The sequence below is a fragment of the Triticum dicoccoides genome, chromosome 7A (assembly GCF_002162155.2).
Source record: "Triticum dicoccoides isolate Atlit2015 ecotype Zavitan chromosome 7A, WEW_v2.0, whole genome shotgun sequence".
NCBI classification, from domain to species: Eukaryota; Viridiplantae; Streptophyta; class Magnoliopsida; order Poales; family Poaceae; genus Triticum; species Triticum dicoccoides.
In genome coordinates, this window is record NC_041392.1 from 653931247 (window position 1) to 653951230 (window position 19984).

At 45.1% G+C, this 19984-nt stretch overlaps 1 protein-coding gene across 1 annotated transcript; it reads right to left on the reverse strand.

Annotated features, from left to right (window-relative positions):
* Positions 1-6763: 6763 nt before the first annotated feature.
* On the reverse strand, positions 6764-9630 carry LOC119329719 (uncharacterized vacuolar membrane protein YML018C-like). The gene is made up of 4 exons (XM_037602794.1): positions 9175-9630; positions 8139-8719; positions 7631-8051; positions 6764-7399 (listed from the first exon to the last, which is right to left on the reverse strand). Exons 1-4 carry the CDS (start codon positions 9215-9217, stop codon positions 7080-7082), a joined length of 1365 nt encoding a protein of 454 aa, XP_037458691.1. The 5' UTR covers positions 9218-9630; the 3' UTR covers positions 6764-7079.
* Positions 9631-19984: the final 10354 nt, after the last annotated feature.

Consider the following 19984-nt stretch of genomic DNA (forward strand, 5'->3'; position numbering starts at 1 on the left):
GATGAAATCTTCAGATCTCCAAATGTAACATAATGCGCGACAACCAAGAAGAATTAGGCAAGCCTCATGCACCTGGCCATTTGTGAAAAGTGAGCATTAATTATACATGGATTGCCACATGTATAAAATGGGGAAAATCCCTTCAAGAAAAAGTGAGCATGTCGGATGTTGATGTAACTGAATCATGAGGTTTACCTGGATTGAGTTGTAGAAACAATTAATAGACATTGTCAATACCTTCTGAAGCAAACTCCATGAATTTTGCAATGAAAGAAAGCGTATATCACTCAGATTTGAGATGAACTTTGAGGAAAGGATTGTACTATCAATCTTAAGCAAACATCACATCTTACTACCAAAATTGGAGGTATTATAAAGGTTAGATGAACATAAGGTTCAGAACCTATGAAAATAACTTAGATTCACATATGAATCATCCAAGAAACAACCAAAATGTTTCGGTGGATAGCTAAAAAATATTCCCCAAAAGAGAAGAAATTCCTTCGGAGTTGCTAAACATATCAAAAATAATATAACTACTGATCCCTGTTCACTACATAATTGGATTGATCACTCATAGTTACCCGAAGAAATGGAAGGCGCGACCATGGGCTTTGATGAAACCCAAGATCTATAACAGGTGAGCCTCATAAGCCAATTTCAAGATTAACAAACAAAGAAGGTCCTCCATGAATCAGTATCTCCTACCATGTATGCACCAGCAGATTCTCCGGCCAGCCCTAAGCTAAAGTTGTGACAGGAGAGAACTCAGGGCTCAAGCATATGAACTTTTGTGAAATTATCCAATGATGGCCGCTCCATCGATAGGCGGAGCAGGCTGGTATTCTAGCTTGCTTTCACCATTGGTGGCTGGGCGACTCCGAGGCACCTCCGATGGACTCTATCTCCTTGTGTCCGCACACAAAGTTCATGCCTTTGGTTGGCTACACCAGAACCACCACATAATTTCAATTTTTTTTGCCACATCAAAAATTGAGATATGGTATGAAAAATAATAATTTCAAAAATTAAATTAAATTTTGAAAATCTAACTAAGTAAATTTCCATGTATGTCATTTTTTCTCGGATGAATATTTTAACATATACATGCCCAAGACATCCATGGAGTTGAATAAAATAGTTAAGCATACATCCATTATATGTCTTCAAACCAGTGCCAGCTAGCAAGCACAAAACCAATAGGAGTATAGGTACATTAAGTGACCTGGCCATTAGCTATTGGAGATCGAAAACTATAGGATTCCTTCAGCCAATGGAGTAGAACCAGTTGCCACTTCGTACACAAACACCACCTGCATCAAATTGGGAAGAAACTATAACAAAAGTCAGAACCCATAATTAACTGGGCGAAAGATGTAAGGAACATAGGAAGAAGGGAGAATCTGAAGCAAGGGAGAAGCCAACCAAATTGAACTGGGCACGAATAATAACAATATCTAAGGCATTGATTACGTATGTACAGGTGGCCGTGGGTAATTGAGTTGATAAGCATCAGCTACAAGCCTACAACTGAAACCAAAACTTCTGTGTCCACAGTTACACCCAAATAGAAGCGATCTGGAAACATAGTACATAATCTGAACCACAAAACTACACGCAGCCATACTCAATTCCGGTCAACCATCTTTACTTAAACATGCCACTACTTCCACACATACAATTGTTGTATCATAAACAAATCATGGGCGACCAACGCAACCCCCATCACAACCCGGGGTATATCCGCCTCAAAACATCCAAATTTGTGTATGTAATCACAAGCCTGTAGCAGCAAGTCACAGTGAACTCAGTAAAAAACCAGGAATCAAATAATTGGGGGTAGAAGTGTTCCTAAATTCTTTATTTTACGGAGTAGAAGTGTTTCTAAATTCCATAGAGAAAAAATTGAGTTAAAAGGGTAGGTAGAAGGGAGGGGAGACAAGCATAGCTCACAAGATGGAGTGGTGACCTTAGCATCAACTATGTCTGTCAAAGACTGTCACAGAATTACGAAGTCAAGGAGGGTAGTGGGGAACGAACAGCGAGACAACACACGAGAGAGACGATATAGACGCTCACGGAGTGAAGTAGGAATACAAAGCGACATGGTAACTGACTTGCAATAATCAGCCATCGGTGAGTTAGTGCATATCGATCACCGTTAAAGGTGTGTAGCAACGGCGATTTATTTTCTCAATATTCAGCTAGTCGACTCCAATCGGCAGGACATGATTCGTTGCAATCTCCATGATACATCTTCTGAAGGTTCCTTTGTGCCATCTTGAAACTTGTTGTCCCCATCTTGTCCATATCTGTATAGCTCCACCATCTAATCATGTACATTTACACTGATCTTTTTTACACACGAACGAGCTTAACTCGTTTCGCCTGATACAACAGATCAAACCAAGTTATAATTGAACATAGATCAAGAAAAACATTTAGAATTACAATTAGATGCCTGATGCAACAAATCAAGCTAAAAAAGACTTTCAGAACCAATCTGTAGTACTGACCTTGCGGTGCAATCTATGTTAGAAATCATGAAGCAAAAATACCTAAGTAATACTCTACATGATAGAGGCGTTCTCCTCCTGTCCTCCTACTTTCTCCTTCTCATGAATCTAGGGGAAGATATCGTTGATGTAGGGCGGAAGCGCAGAGGCTGTCTTGAACAGCGGCGTGCCTGAGACACTGGTTGAATCGTCATGTAACCGGCAAGCTGACCAGTTGCGTCACTCGAGGTCGAGGTCGTGCAAGGTCCCTGTTCCTCAAGGACAAGATCAAGGGAGCCCTAATGCCTGCGTGATTTGGAGCAATAGATTGCAATTAGCATACCAGATCCTCTCATCTCCTCTTCTCCTCTTCTGAAATCCGACCCTCTCATCTCCTCTTCCACCAACACGGATACCAGATCGAGTAAGTGAATCTATCAAAAAATAGGGGATGCATGGAAGGGGGAGAGACACATACCTGTAGAGGATAGACCTAACATCGCTGGTGAGATTTTATGCCTTGCCATGATCTCTATTTTTTTGGTGCGAGATTTGGAATTTGTAGCGATCCGGGCGGCTCGACTTCGATAGAGATGTGCTAATTGGCGACTCACTCCAGCGGCAAGCACATGCTTGCCATTTTCCATCGTCTCTCTCTGTACGGCGGTGACCTCACCCAGCGATCCACATCTCAAGGCCTAGGCCGAGATTGGGAGAGGTTGGCATGGAGAGAGGTGGGATGCGGGTCGCGGTGGGGAGGGGAGGGGGCGGGGCGCGATGGTGAACAGAGAGCCGTATCGCGACTGTCCGTTTGGCATTAGACCTCAACCCGCATTAATAACCAAGAGACCTCCGATTTTGTTCTCAGAATAGCGGCCCACACAGCCACACAGGAGGTGCATCGCACGGCCAATAACGACCAATCTATGCCATCAGACGGCCAAAATCAATGAAGGCGTGAGAGGGCTGGAAAAGTGCTCGGTTATAATGTCTTTAAATTATAAGACATTTATTTGCTCAAAAAAAATTATAAGACATTTATAGAGGTAGAGCTACATGTGGCTCTTTGTTTCCCTATTCCTCCCACGACGACATGCTCGAACTGGTTCCCCTTGAAGAGAAAAAAAGGAAAGAACATTGTACCATCAAGTTCTTCATATATCTTTAGTGGGCGATGTTACATTTCAGTTTGATTTTGGCACGAAGAAGATAGGGACTGCATACTGCGATTTATGCTCAATGACAATGATGAGTCTGAGACGTATCTAATCAGTGTGAGTCCTCTATACATTGAGTACAGTGGTATTCAAGCCCTTGTTGCAGGCCAACAAAAACACTGTGTAGTTCCATCGGCATATATAGCAGGCCTGTGGAACCCCAATGTAAAATAATCAATTCTACATGTCACTCTCTGTTTCCCTTTGCATCCCATGCCTACAGGATCAAAGTGGTTCTCCCTTGAAAAGAAACAAGGAGAGAACAAGATACTACCGAGTATTCTACTTAGTGGTGTGTGAGTTTTGACACAAAGAAGAGAGAGACCTATAGAATGAGACAGGTGCCTTGATGGTGAATGAAAAGTCTAAGAGTTGTATAGACCGAGTGCTCTTTTAGTTTCTACTCAAACCCATAATACTTGTTGTAGACAACGGCGGTTGGATGAACGATAAAGCTTACTTCATTGCTACCAACTACCAATACAAATAGTAGCCTTTCTCTCTTTGTTTGTGTTTAGAAATGCATGTAAGATGCTCTATTGAAGTGCCATGTACTCTTATCAATTTTTTTTCTTCAAAAAGTAGGATAATCTTTGGCATCTACATCAAGCGATGCACAAAGTCATTTTTATTAAATTATTCAACAACGTTTGATAAAAAACAGATACATGGATCGACTCAAAGCCACCTTCCCGACGATCTGTCGCTACACCTACAAACCTACTAGCTTGATGATGTGCCCGGGCCACACTCCAACGCACATAATCTAATCCAGTGGCCTCACCAAGCAGCGGCTAGCCGAGGTCATCAACCGGTCTGGCAGACTCTTAGCGCGCACTACATGCGCATGCTCCAAAGTCCGCCGCCACCATCTTCCGTTGTTCCAACCTTAGGAGAGATCCCCGCATTGACCTTGCTAGGTCTAACTGTCGTTGATGCCACCATGATGCTAGACAACGCTATCACCCTACGCGCATCCATCAACACACGTCCATCGCCAAGACCCCACTGTGCCGCATCGCTGAGACCCGCTTTCATTGACACGGTAGACGCCACACCGCACCACGTCTTGATCCAGATCATCGCCATCACCAACCCAAATGGTGTCCATTAGACAACTATCTCCCAAGATGGAGCCTTCAAGAAATGAATGATGCCAGAGACACCGTCGCCGCCCACCGCGGTTAAGGTTTTCACCCGGGAGACAAATGACATGATGGAGGTGGAAGCAGAGCTGACGAACGTCTCCATGGAGAAAAAATGGTGCCCACAGGCGTCGCCACCGTCATGCCCGAGCAGTGTCGGCTAGGGATTTCTCCTGATTTGAATCCCCACCTCCATCCCCATCTTTATCGAGGACTGGCAAGTTCATACGGAGGAGTACACCGAGTAGGGAAGAGTGAAACGCACGATCCAGTTTCAAGAACCATCGGGCAAACACGACCATCGGTCACACGACGACACTACAAAGTGAGGCGGATACATCGTGCGGATCAGTCGCCTTCGATCCAGGTGTCCACCAGCATCGAGCACGACCCTGTCGCCGATCACATGGACCTCCCCGTCGCCCTCGTCCTTGGTAGTCGTGTGGCTTTAGCCGCAGTGCCTCGGGAGGCGACGAGAGGGGTAGAGGGGAAGGGCGAACGAGGGATCTGAGATGAGGAAGGAGAAAATGGTGGCGGTGCTAGGTTTCACGAGTGTTTGAGGGATCCTTATGTCATGGACAATCTCGATCCTTATCTTGTGGCACGTGAAGGAGGAGGGCATATGCCAGGAAGTTGCTACATGGTATCTTTATCGTGGGTGATCATAATTAGAGCATCTACAACCAGACTTGGCACCCCCCCTCCCTAAACGTCTGCAGACACGCCTAGACGCACCCGCGGTCAGTGACTGGTCACCTCTCAGATTTTCAATGCCACAACCAGGTACCTCATTTAGCAAAGCCCAAATCCATACAACCACATGCATCATAAACTAACTCTACGATCATCCATGACTACTACATCAATACATGCCATTGAACACCCTAGCCAGTCGATGATGCAAACAGGGGAGATGGAAAAAGAAAGCAAGAACAGACGAATCGATGGTGAGATCGTGGAGCTCATACAACCAGTGGGTTGTCTGCAGATGAGTTGTCAGCAGATGCTACTGAAGAGGCGGCGTCAGAAACTTTAGTCCACAATTTTGTCATCACCACTACAAACCTCTCGTTGACCACAAAAGTAGCACGAACAAGAAACAAATCCAAACAAAAACTGAAAGAGCGATCTGTATGGGGAAGGGAGGGGAACAGGGAAGAGACGCATGTAGGATGTGGGATGAACTGTTGGGGATTGGAATACATAGGCGGAGTTAGTGGGGATTTACAGGTGCGGGGGCTGTTTCTAGGGTTTGGTGGTTTCCTCACGTGCAAAATGGGACGGGCTAACGAATTGGGCTGTCGCACAACACGGGTTAGCCCACGCTTGGACGCGTCTCTGCCCGAGCAACTCTTTGTTATCTTACACTCTTATCTAAAAAAGGGTCTAAAAATGGCGTAATGTTACGCTCTAATAAAACAACAGAGATTGCATTTGATATTTTTCTTTCAAAAATCCAGTTTTTATTGAAATTTCTGAAAAATACACACATACCTGTACACACACACACACACACACACACACTTCTCCGTAAAAATTCATGGTGAAATATATTTTTACGGGAGCTACACAAAATAACAAAATCATGTATTTCTAGCACACGTACTATTCACTATAAAAGTACACGATTTTTTTGAACAACTTACATCAAAACGTATTTCATAATAAAGAGCTAATCTCTGAGCAGATATTTACCAGAGTAAAGATAAAAATTCACGATTACAAATTCCCTATCCTTGCATACGAAAGTCTGTCAGCTAAAGAACAACTCTTCATCTTTTCTTTGTTTTTGAAAATGTTTGTTGCTGCTAATGTAACAAGTTCCAAAACTTGTCCATTGGCACTGCATAACCCGTTCTAAAGATGCATACATGTTAGATTTTTGCAAGAAGATAAAAAGTTGAAGTCAGGTGAACATCATGAGCTTGAAATTCAATGTAATAATCATGCAACCCCAGTACTTCAGTACAGTTGCCACAAAAAATACTGTTTCACCTTGTACAACAAAATTTAGCTACACAACACACCGACAGAAATTATACAAACGATTTTCCCTTCCCACGCATGAAACTGTACAATTTGTTACGTGGATGCCAGTATCCATCCCTTCCATTGCGGTGTCATAGCACGGGGGAAACCTGACTGAACCGGTCTGGCGAGGCCAGGCATACACAGCTTGGTAATTACACTTGGACAAGAACCTGAAACAAGCCAGGCGGCTACTATGAAACAGCATCGGTAGAATTCCTATCACTGGACGAATGATGCGAGTCATCAACAATGCTAACAATGGGTGCTTCCTGCTGGTCCTGCTGGTGGTGAGAAGGCTGTAGCACATCGGATGGGATGTTGATGCCAGCAAAACCGACTAATACAGCAGCAGCTCCGATGTAGTTCAGCAGTTGGGGAGCATGACCAGTGAGCGTGTCCACAAGGGCAGCAATAGGAACTTGGATCGTGAGACCGGCTGTAGCAACGGTGGTTGTTGTGAGAAGAATTGCTTTTGCCCATAAGTAGTCACTTAGAACATTATCTAACAAACCTGCAAAGAATTAAACAGCTCATAGATTAGTGACAATTCCCAGTTAGCGGCTCTACAAGTCATTTCGATTTGGTTTGTTTCAATGTCATGTATATAGCACTCACTAATAGCAGTCAAAAATTAATCATACAATCATTCACTATTATAGCTGACATAAAGGATGAGCACCCCAGGTTTCTAAAGAATAGCAACAGGCATGTAAATGAATAAATGTGTGAAGAGCCGACCTACCTTTCCCAACAATCAGGCCAACTTGCTCCCATGTCAGTGTGTGGAACGGCTCCAGCTTGGCAAAATTTAGCACCAACGCAACGGGAAGGAAAAACAACATATTGAACAGTCCCAGGAATCCAAGAAACTGAGCCATACTCACTTGGCCTTGACCTTCTTTCTCATCAGGCAACTTTTTCCGTATCAAGGTGATATACACGGCATATAAGCCAGCTGAAACAATAGAAAGGAAGTCTCCAAGAAGAGGATTTGTGGCAACAGCATTCAGTGTACTGCCTGAATCAGCAAGACTAACTATAATTGTTCCTGCTATGCAGAGAAGCACACTGATCAGCTTCAACCATGTGAATGTTTCTCCAAGAAATACCAATGCAACCAGGAAAGTGAAGAGGGTAGACGTGCTGCTCAGGATCGTGTTTGACTGAAAAAGCAGGGAAATATTGTAAGCCAGTTATTGATGATAGGACTAATATGGAAGCAGTGTACAGCTTTTCTTAGTATCACTTACTGTAACAGTGGTGTATCTTAGAGACAGATTGAATGTAAGCTGTGCGAGAAACCAAAAAGGGCAGACTAGCATGCTGACTCTGGCTGTACGAGCACGCGTCCAGCGCCCTTTTGCATCCAACCCCTTGCTGCAATCTGCAACACCTAGCTCTGTATGGATAGGGAAGTTCGCATTTGAAGTCAAATTGTCTTCTGACAGGGGTGAGGCTGCATTGCCCTCCTGCCCGCTTCTCTGTAGAAGATTCACACTCTCCAGATCCGCAAGCTGCTGCAGGTCTGCGCCATCCTTGCCTTTCAACTTTGACCACAGGTTGTCGATAGAATCCTCGAAGTAGCGAGCGAACTCAACTATGGGGATGTAGACAATAAACAGAGAATTGCATATGTACGTGATCAAGAAGGGGGAAACACCGCCATCCACGACAGACTGAACGATGTAGCTCGCAGCGATCCATATGCCCGCGATAGCGACGATGTAAATCAGCCCTAAACACCACCTCCAAGTGTCGTTTCTCATCATGTTGCCCCACTTGCTTCTGCTACTGCTGCTGCTGCCGGGGTCATCAGCACACTCCATGTTTCCTATTAGAGCAAAAAACAAGAATTAACATTTGGCATGATACCTCAAACAGCAATTCCGTGTGGACAGCACGGCTTTGGTAACCCAATCCTGGAAGGAACTTGGGTTGCAGCTGCAGCAGGTAAGCGACACGCATAACTTGAAATAGAAATCCTAGGATAAACCCCATAACAATCGGTCCAACAACCAGAATTCATGCCGAGTTTTACGCCGAAAATTCAGTAAGCGCGCCGCTTCCTAACAAACTTTCTGTGCCCAATCGCCTAACAGCAACGAGCCATGCGTAATTACTGACCCATACCTCCGCAGCCCCATGGGCTGGGCATCAACTACTGAAGCAGCGCAAGGCAAGCAACCTTCTGCTTCTAACTTGAACCTCTACCACCAGAAATCAGCGAATTTCTCTAGCATGATACAACCAAGGATGGGGGGAAGCTACAATGGAGCCGTGCGTTACCTGGCGCGGAGACGGAGTCGCGCTGGACGGCGGAGGAGCCCATGGATCCGATCTCTACGGAGTTCGCCACCTCTCCCGGCCAATTCGGATCCCGCCTCGTCTCTCTCCCTCCCCTGTACCTTCAGCTACCGCGACTCCTCAGCGAGCCGCGCACGGCACCCACGCGGCCCGAACGGCGGAGCGGGGGCACGCGGCGAGCCTCCGCGACCGTGCAGCCGGCGGGGGGCACGGCACCGGCGACGAGGAGGGAGGGGGGAGCCGCTCGCCGACGGGGGCCACGCGGGATGCGGACCCGCTCTCCGCTCGGAGGCTGGTTAAAGCAATGCGCGCTGAGGCTCTCGTTGGGGGTGGAGGTGGAGGCGGAGGCCGCTGCTCGCCGGAGACGCCGCGGCGGCCAGGAGCGGCGGGTGAATCTGGACGGAATCGCGCGCCGAATGTTTTTTTTCTCTCGCTCGGTGGGGTACCGCGTGGTGGTGCGGCGCGGGCGGGTGGCCTCGGGTCTCTTGTGGTGGTGCGCGGGTCGCTTCGTTCGTTCCGGAAGTGGGTCCCGCTGTCAGCCTCAGGTCTGCCACCTAACTCGAGTATTTATTGTTTCATGATTTTTGACGGATAAGCCAGTGTCGTGGAACACGTGGTGATGGCGATCCGGATTGTTTTGATGAGAAACCAAACGGGGAATAAAAAATAACAGGGATGTTGTGCCTAATTCTTTTTATACTGTATTAGAACAATTTTATTGGATGTGTGCATCCTAACTATGCAGAGGCCGGGTGTATACTCGTTGTGTTTGTATCTTCTTGATGCTTCATTTTGAGTTAATAAAATTCATCCTTTATAAAAAAAATAGAACAACTCCAACGGGCCGACCCAAACGGACGATAATTTTGTCCGCATTTTGTCCGTTTGGGTCCGTCAGGCGGACACGAACGTCTGCTTCCGCGTTTGGGTCGGCGCATGCGCCCAATGCTGGCCCAACCCATTTTTGACGGGGCGAGAAAAAAAAAGAATACATGCATATTCAAAATAAAAACAACATTAATTAAACATTAAAGCCGGCCACGAAGGCCGACGAAAGTCCACGCGTCTACATTTGCATTAATAAAAACTAAAAATGAACTAAACTACGAGGCGGCGTGCTGCCCTAGGCGTCGTCGTTGTTGTTCTTGGGGTCCGTGAGGTCGATGAGCGTTGGCGCAGGGCCGACCCAGGGGAACGCCGTGTTCCAGAGGGTGTTCATGTCGGGCGCGGGCTGTGTCGCCGCGGCTTGGCACGCCTCCTGCTCGGCGTCGCGCTGCTCGTCCTCGGCGTCGCACTCGAGCATCTCGAGGTGCTTGCCGTGGCGGCGCTCCTCGGCCAGCCGTCGCTAGCGCCAATGCTCGAGGTACGCCGCCTCCTACGCCGGCGTCGCCCAAACCCAGACCGATGGCGCGCTGACCCACTCGTGCACTACTCCCGTCCAGAAGTAGCGCTCGATGGGGATGGCTCCGGCTTGGCTTTGACATGGGACGGTGTGTGAACCGGCGGTAGGACGCAGTCGCCCGCCGCGGAGAGGGTCGTGGCCGCCTCGTACACTGCCTCCTCTTCCTCGGCCGCCGCCGCCCTACGTCGGTCGTCCTCCTCGCTCTCCCGGTAGACGGCTGCAAGGGCCTCCTGGTAGGCGGCCTCCGCCGCCTGGTCCTCCTGTCGGACGATGAGCGGAGGCGGTGGCACGACGCAGTCGATTTCGTGAACGCGGCGTCGCCTTGCCTCGCCTCCTCGTGCTCGAAGGCGAACTAGCGCACCCAGTTGGGCGAGTCGGTTGCGTAGGCGGAGTCGCGATGCTGCTCCGACGTCAGGAGCACCCGCCGGCGCCGCACCTCCTCCACGTGCGCCCTAGCTGACCACGGCGCCGCCGGTACTGGGATCCTCTCCGGATCCAGGTGCCAGGCGTGCGGCAGGGTGGCGTCGTGGTACGGGAGAGGCACACGGTGCTGCCAGTGCCACTCTGCCTGGTGCACTAACACGTTGACGCGCTTCCTCGGCCGGCGAGCTGGCACCGGCGGAGGCGGGAGGAACTCCAAGGGAAAAGGCCTAGCGGCGGACTTGCCCTTTGGCCTTGCTGCTGCTGCCGGCGCCGGAGAAGAGCCCCATTTGGCACGACTGGGTTGGCTAGGGTTTGCTGGTGACGGGGGAGCGAGTGTGGATAGATGGGGACGGGGGCTGGCTGGAAGCGGTTGAGGGCGGCCCTGCCGCACGGTCGACATAAAAAATGACGACCGCCGTTGCTGACGTGTGGGCCCGAGGTCATAAATTAAGCTGACCAGGAAGGTTGCGGGCAGTTGGACGACCGCCAGGTGGGGCCGCGGCGGACACCGAGAAGACGCGCGTGGCGTCCGTTCCGCGTCCGCGCCGACACATTTGGGGCGCAAATTTGGGCCGCAAATGCATCGGCGCGGATGCGAAGCGGACTCGATTTGGGTTTAGGACGGCGCATTGGGCCCCCTCTTTTGTCTGCTATTACGTCTCCGTCGTATCTACTTTTCCAAACACTTTTGCCCTTATTTTGGACTCTAACTTGCATGATTTGAATGGAACTAACCCGGGCTGACGCTGTTTTCAGCAGAATTGCCATGGTGTTATTTATGTGCAGAAAAAAAATTCTCGGAATGACCTGAAACTTGACGGAGACTATTTTTGGAAATAATAAAAAATACTGACAAAATATCAAGACCAGGGGGCCCACACCGTATCCACGAGGGTGGGGGCGCGCCTGCCCCCTGGGCGCGTCCCCCTACCTCGTGGGCCCCCTGGAGCTCCTCGACCTCAACTCCAACTCTATATATTCGTGTTTGGAGAGAAAAAAAATCAAGGAGAAGGATTCATCACGTTTTACGATACGGAGCCGCCATCAAGCCCTAAACACTATCGAGAGGGCTGATCTGGAGTCCGTTCGGAGCTACGGAGAGGGGAATCCGTCGCCATCGTCATCATCAACCATCCTTCATCATCAATTTCATGATGCTCACCGCCGTGCGTGAGTAATTCCATCGTAGGCTTGCTGGACAATGATGGGTTGGATGAGATTTATCATGTAATCGAGTTAGTTTTGTTAGGGTTTGATCCCTAGTATCCACTATGTTCTGAGACTGATGTTGCTATGACTTTGCTATGCTTAATGCTTGTCACTAGGGCTGGAGTGCCATGATTTCAGATCTAAACCTATTATGTTTTCATGAATATATGTGAGTTCTTGATCCTATCTTGCAAGTCTATAGTCACCTACTATGTGTTATGATCCGGCAACCCTGAAGTGACAATAATCGGGACCACTTCCGGTGATGACCGTAGTTTGAGGAGTTCATGTATTCACTATGTGTTAATGTTTTGGTCCGGTACTCTATTAAAAGGAGGCCTTAATATCCCTTAGTTTCCGCTAGGACCCCGCTGCCACGGGAGGGTAGGACAAAAGATGTCATGTAAGTTCTTTTCCATAAGCACGCATGACTATATTCGGAATACATGCCTACATTAAATTGATGAATTGGAGCTAGTTCTGTGTCACCCTAGGTTATGACTGTTATATGATGAACCACACCCTAGGTTGTGCCTGAGGGCTATGTTATGGATGAAGAAACTAAAAGAGATTTCCTTGCTTGGAATGATAGAAGTGATCTTAAGAAATTATTAGCTAAGCTTAAACAAAAAACTCTGAATGCTAGAATGAAATATGATCCCGCTTATGCTACTTCACCTATCTTTGTTACTGATAAGGATTATGAATTCTCTATTGATCCTGATATAATTACTTCGGTTGAATCTGATCCTTTTTATGGCTATGAATCTGAAACTATTGTAGCACATCTTACTAAATTAAATGATATAGCCACCCTATTCACTAATGATGAGAGAACTTGCTACTTTTATATCCTTAAAATATTTCCGTTCTCATTAAAAGGTGATGCTAAGATATGGTTTAATTCTCTTGATCCTGGTTGTGTGCGTAGTCCCCAGGATATGATCTATTACTTCTCTGCTAAATATTTCCCTGCTCATAAGAAACAAGCTACTTTAAGGGATATATACAATTTTGTGCAAATTGAAGAAGAGAGTCTCCCACAAGCTTGGGGGAGGCTTCTCCAATTACTTAATGCTTTGCCTGATCACCCTCTTAAGAAAAATGAAATACTTGATATCTTTTATAATGGACTAACCGATGCTTCCAGAGATTACCTGGATAGTTGTGCTGGTTATGTTTTCAGGGAAAGAACATCGGATGAAGCTGAAATTTTATTGAATAATATGTTGACAAATGAAAATAATTGGACACTTCCTGAGCCAACTCCTGAGCCTATTCCTAAACCAACTCCGAAGAAAAGGGGTGTTCTATTTCTCAGTCCTGAAGATATGCAAGAGGCAAAGAAATCCATGAAAGAAAAGGGTATTAAAGCTGAAGATGTCAAGAATTTACCTCCTATTGAAGAAATACACGGTCTTAGTTTACCACCTGTTGAAGAAATATATGGTTTTAATCCATCACCTATTGAAGAAACACATGGTCTTGATAACCTGACACAGGTAGTAAAGGTAATTTCTCTCTATAGATATGATAAAGCTGAAATCCCATTTACTAAGTTTGCTAGCCCATGCTTAGATGAGTTTGATAAATTTATGGTTAAGTAAGAAGACTTCAATGCTTATTTTGGTAGAGAATTAAAACGCAGTGCTGATATGCTTGAACACTTGGGTGATTATATGGCTAATGTTAAAGGTGAACTTAAACTTATTAGTAAACATGCTTCTATGGTTACCACTCAAGTAGAACAAGTACTTAAAGCTCAAAATGATTTGCTCAATGAATTGAATAGTAAGAATAATTACTATGCTATTAGAGTGGCTACTAGAATTGGTAAAACGACTCAGGAACCTTTGTATCCTGAAGGCCACCCTAAGATAATTATGCAAGATTCTCAGAGAAATAATATAGATGCACCTAGTCCTTCTAAAAGTAAGAAAAAGAAAAATGATAGGACTTTGCATGTTCTAGTGAACCTATTGCTGAAACACCTGAGAATCCAAATGATATTTCTATTTGTGATGCTGAAACACAATCTGATAATGAACCTGAAACTAGTGATAATGTTAATGATAATGTTCATGATGATGCTCAACCTAGCAATGATAATGATATAAAAATTGAACCTGCTGTTGATCTTGATAACCCACAATCAAAGAATCAAGGTTATGATAAGAAACACTTTGTTGCTAGGAAACACTACAAGGAAAGAGAGCCTTGGGTTCAGAAACCCATGCCATTTCCTCCCAAACCATCCAAGAAAAAGGATGATGAGGATTTTGAGCGCTTTGCTGAAATGATTAGACCTATCTTTTTGCATATGCGATTAACCGATATGCTCAAAATGAATCCTTATGCTAAGTATATGAAAGATATTGTTACTAATAAAAGAAAGATACCGGAAGCTGAAATTTCCACCATGTTTGCTAATTATACTTGTAAAGGTGAAATATCAAAGAAACTTGGAGATCCAGGAGTACCCACTATACCATGCTCCATTAAAAGAAAATATGTTAAAACTGCTTTATGTGATCTTGGAGCCGGTGTTAGTGTTATGCCTCTCTCTTTATATCGTAGACTTGATTTGAATAAGCTGACACCTACTGAAATATCTTTGCAAATGGCTGATAAATCAACTGCTATACCTGTCGGTATTTGTGAGGATGTGCCTGTTGTGGTTGCTAACGTTACTATTTTAACGGACCTTGTTATTCTTGATATTCCCGAGGACGATAGTATGTCTATTATTCTTGAAAGACCCTTTTGAATACTGCAGGGGCTGTTATTGATTGCACCAAAGGCAATGTCACTTTTCATGTTAATGGTAATGAGCATACGGTACACTTTCCGAGGAAACAACCTCAAGTCCACAGTATCAATTCTATTGGAAAAATTCCATCGATTATTTTTGGAGGTTTTGAATTTCCTCTTCCTATTGTCAAGAAGAAATATGATATTCTTATTGTTGGGGATGTGCATATCCCCGTTGAGGTAACCTAGTGTTACTCAAAAATTCTCCGGTTCCATGTTATTCGGAATGAGTTTGTTAACAAGACTTGATCAACCTTGTTAATGGATTCCTTTTGATGATCATGAGATGGATGAATTTAGAAAACACAACTCCCTGTACCCTCTTTCTACTTTCTGTTATTTATATTAAATAAAGCAAAAATAGTATTTTCTGTCTGTTTTCTGATTATCCGTGCAATATAAAAATACCCCGAAAATAAAAGTTCTCCAAATGCCCTAAAATTTAAATATGATTTTTCTGGAATATTTGAGAATATTTGGCACTAAGAACACAATAGGGGGGCATACACCTGGCCACGAGGGTGGAGGGCCCGCCCCCTGCCCCGTGGGCCCACAGTGGCCCTCCTCCACTTATTCCTGCACCCACACACTCCTTCTTCCTCCCACAAACACCATTATCCAGCTCAAGCACGAGTTCTAGCTCATTTTGCTGCGATTTTCGATCTCCTTGCTCAAAGCACCTCTCACAAAACTGCTTTGGGGGATTGTTCCTTGGTATGTGACTCCTCCATTGTCCAATTAGTTTTTGTTCTAGTGCTTTATTCATTGCAAATTTGTGCTGCCTAGGTGACCATGTTCTTGAGCTTGCATGTCAAATTTATATGGTTCCAATTAGTTCTATTGCATGATATAGGCTCTAGGCACTTGTAGGAGTAGTTGCTATCAACTTTGTTGAGTTTGGTTCACTTTTATTTGAAGTTACTAAAAATTTCAGAATTTTTCAGAAAATAATGAAGAGATTTTTGAGGGGCTCATCGAGCCGAAGCTTGAAGGATAAGCAAAGTGAGGAGGATAAGAGACCCAAGTATAATCTCCCTCGCACCACGGAGGTCCGGCCGTGTGAATGGCCTTGTGATGATTTCTTGAGAGCTGCCGGGATTTATGATGATTTCTATGAATTGGCTGAGAATGCAGGCCTCACCGCCTTCCTCCACGACCAACGCGAACATTATCTCTTAGTCACCAATATCTTAGTGCAAAACTTTAATTGGCTGGGAATCCGTCGCTATCGTCATCATCAACCATCCTCCATCACCAATTTCATGATGCTCACCGCCGTGCGTGAGTAATTCCATCGTAGGCTTGCTGGACGGTGATAGGTTGGATGAGATTTATCATGTAATCAAGTTAGTTTTGTTAGAGTTTGATCCCTAGTATCCACTATGTTCCGAGATTGATGTTGCTATGACTTTGCTATGCTTAATGCTTGTCACTAGGGCCCGAGTGCCATGATTTCAGATCTAAACCTATTATGTTTTCATGAATATATGTGAGTTCTTGATCCTATCTTGCAAGTCTATAGTCACGTACTATGTGTTATGATCCGGCAACCCTGAAGTGACAATAATCGGGACCACTTCCGGTGATGACCGTAGTTTGAGGAGTTCATGTATTCACTATGTGTTAATGCTTTGGTCCGGTACTCTATTAAAAGGAGGCCTTAATATCCCTTAGTTTCCGCTAGGACCCCGCTGCCACGGGAGGGTAGGACAAAAGATGTCATGCAAGTTCTTTTGCATAAGCATGTATGACTATATTCAGAATACATGCCTACATTACATTGATGAATTGGAGCTAGTTCTGTGTCACCCTAGGTTATGACTATTACATGATGAACCAAATCCGACATAATTCTCTATCACCGATCCATTGCCTACGGGCTTTCCATATATTGTTCTTCGCTTATTTACTTTTCCGTTGCTATTGTTACAATCACTACAAAATACCAAAAACATTACTTTTGCTACCGTTACCTTTTGCTACCGTTACCACTCCTATCATATTACTTTGCTACTAAACACTTTGCTGCAGATATTAAGTTATCCAGGTGTGGTTGAATTGAAAACTCAGCTGCTACTACTTGAGAATATTCTTTGGCTCCCCTTGTGTCTAATCAATAAATTTGGGTTGAATACTCTACCCTCGAAAACTGTTGCGATCCCCTATACTTGTGGGTTATCATCTGCGCCGACCGAAATGCACAACGACGGATGAAATGGGCCGCCCCATTGAAATTGCTCTTATTGTGGAAAATGGATACCCCAATTAATCAAGATATTTAGTGAAAGTTTCAATCATGTTATACATGGCTAGACGTACCATAATTTTTAAGTTACTCACCGAGCTCTCATTTGTCTGCATTGGTATTGTTCGTCACTAAAGTGATATCGCTCTCCATTGCCGGTTGAATGAACTGTCGATACGTCGTCGCCGACAAGAAGCTCAAGGGTGTCCGCATCTGTTGCATAATAGTCCACCCCTAACCTGGTTCTCTACCTCCTTGGTGGTACGCATATGTCCGTCAAGACCCTCGCCGCTAGACCATCACCTTGGATGTTGAGTCGTCTAACAGCATTGGCAACATCAAGGTAAAGATCTAGGAGAAGGAGGGCATCCACCGGACCGGCGGCATCCGATCCTTGTTGGTAAGCAACTTGAGGATGGCTGCACCTTGGCGGGGGTACAATATCCAGAAGGAGCCCACCCTTCACTTGGTGCCCCGCCTCAGCAGTGCCCAGTAAGTGGGGAACTCCTAGTCAGCGCCTTCAGCGCCGCGCAAGCTAACCAGCGCCTGCAGCCGCGACTGGATGGGCCGGCCCACAATGGCGCGGCATGGAAAAGGCTGCCAAAAAAACCACTCTCAATCGGGATTGGTCTCGCGCACTAACTCATTCAAAGAGCGAGGCTAACCACTTCATACATCTCCGTGGTATCTACTTTTCCAAACACTTTTGCCCTTGTTTTGGACTCTAACTTGCATGATTTGAATGGAACTAACCCGGACTGACGCTGTTTTCAGCAGAATTACCATGGTGTTATTTATGTGCAGAAACAAAAGTTCTCGGAATGACCTGAAACTTCACGGAACAACTTTTCGAAAATAATAAAAAATCATTGCAAAAGATGAAGGCCAGGGGGCCCACCACCTGTCCACGAGGGTGGGGGGCGCGCCCCTACCTCGTGGGCCCCCTAGAGCTCCTCCGACCTCAACTCCAACTCTATATATTTGGTTTTGGGGAGAAAAAAAATCAGAGAGAAGGATTCATCGCGTTTTACGATACGAAGCCGCCGCCAAGCCCTAAAACCTCTCGGGAGGGCTGATCTGGAGTCCGTTCGGGGCTCCGGAGAGGGGAATCCATCACCATTGTCATCATCAACCATCCTCCATCACCAATTTCATGATTCTCACCGCCGTGCGTGAGTAATTCCATCGTAGGCTTGCTGGATGGTGATGGGTTGGATGAGATCTATCATGTAATCGAGTTAGTTTTGTTAGGGTTTGATCCCTAGTATCCACTATGTTCCGAGATTGATGTTGCTATGACTTTGCTATGCTTAATGCTTGTCACTAGGGCCCGAGTGCCATGATTTCAGATCTGAACCTATTATGTTTTCATGAATATATGTGAGTTCTTGATCCTATATTGCAAGTCTATAGTCACCTACTATGTGTTATGATCCGGTAACCCTGAAGTGACAATAATCGGGACCACTTCCGGTGATGACCGTAGTTTGAGGAGTTCATGTATTCACTATGTGTTAATGCTTTGTTCCGGTACTATATTAAAAGGAGGCCTTAATATCCCTTAGTTTCCATTAGGACCCCGCTGCCACGGGAGGGTAGGACAAAAGATGTCATGCAAGTTCTTTACCATAAGCACATATGACTATATTCGGAATACATGCCTACATTACATTGATGAACTGGAGCTAGTCCTGTGTCACCCTAGGTTATGATTGATACATGATGAACCGCATCCGGCATAATTCTCCATCACCGATCCATTGTCTACGAGCTTTCCATATACTGTTCTCGCTTATTTACTTTTCCGTTGCTATTGCTATCATCACAACAAAATACCAAAAACATTACCTTTACTACTGTTACCTTTTGCTAATGTTACCACTACTATCATATGACTCTACTACTACTAAAACGACTCAGGAACCTTTGTATCCTGAAGGCCACCCTAAGATAATTATGCAAGATTCTCAGAGAAATAATATAGATGCACCTAGTCCTTCTAAAAGGAATAAAAAGAAAAATGATAGGCTTTGCATGTTCTAGTGAACCTATTGCTGAAACACCTGAGAATCCAAATGATATTTCTATTTGTGATGCTGAAACACAATCTGATAATGAACCTGAAACTAGTGATAATGTTAATGATAATGTTCATGATGATGCTCAACCTAGCAATGATAATGATATAGAAATTGAACCTGCTGCTGATCTTGATAACCCACAATCAAAGAATCAAGGTTATGATAAGAAACACTTTGTTGCTAGGAAACACTACAAGGAAAGAGAGCCTTGGGTTCAGAAACCCATGCCTTTTCCTCCCAAACCATCCAAGAAAAAGGATGATGAGGATTGTGAGCGCTTTGCTGAAATGATTAGACCTATCTTTTTGCGTATGCGATTAACTGGTATGCTCAAAATGAATCCTTATGCTAAGTATATGAAAGATATTGTTACTAATAAAAGAAAGATACCGGAAGCTGAAATTTCCACCATGTTTGCTAATTATACTTGTAAAGGTGAAATACCAAAGAAACTTGGAGATCCAGGAGTACCCACTATACCATGCTCCATTAAAAGAAAATATGTTAAAACTGCTTTATGTGATCTTGGAGCCGGTGTTAGTGTTATGCCTCTCTCTTTATATCGTAGACTTGATTTGAATAAGTTGACACCTACTGAAATATATTTGCAAATGGCTGATA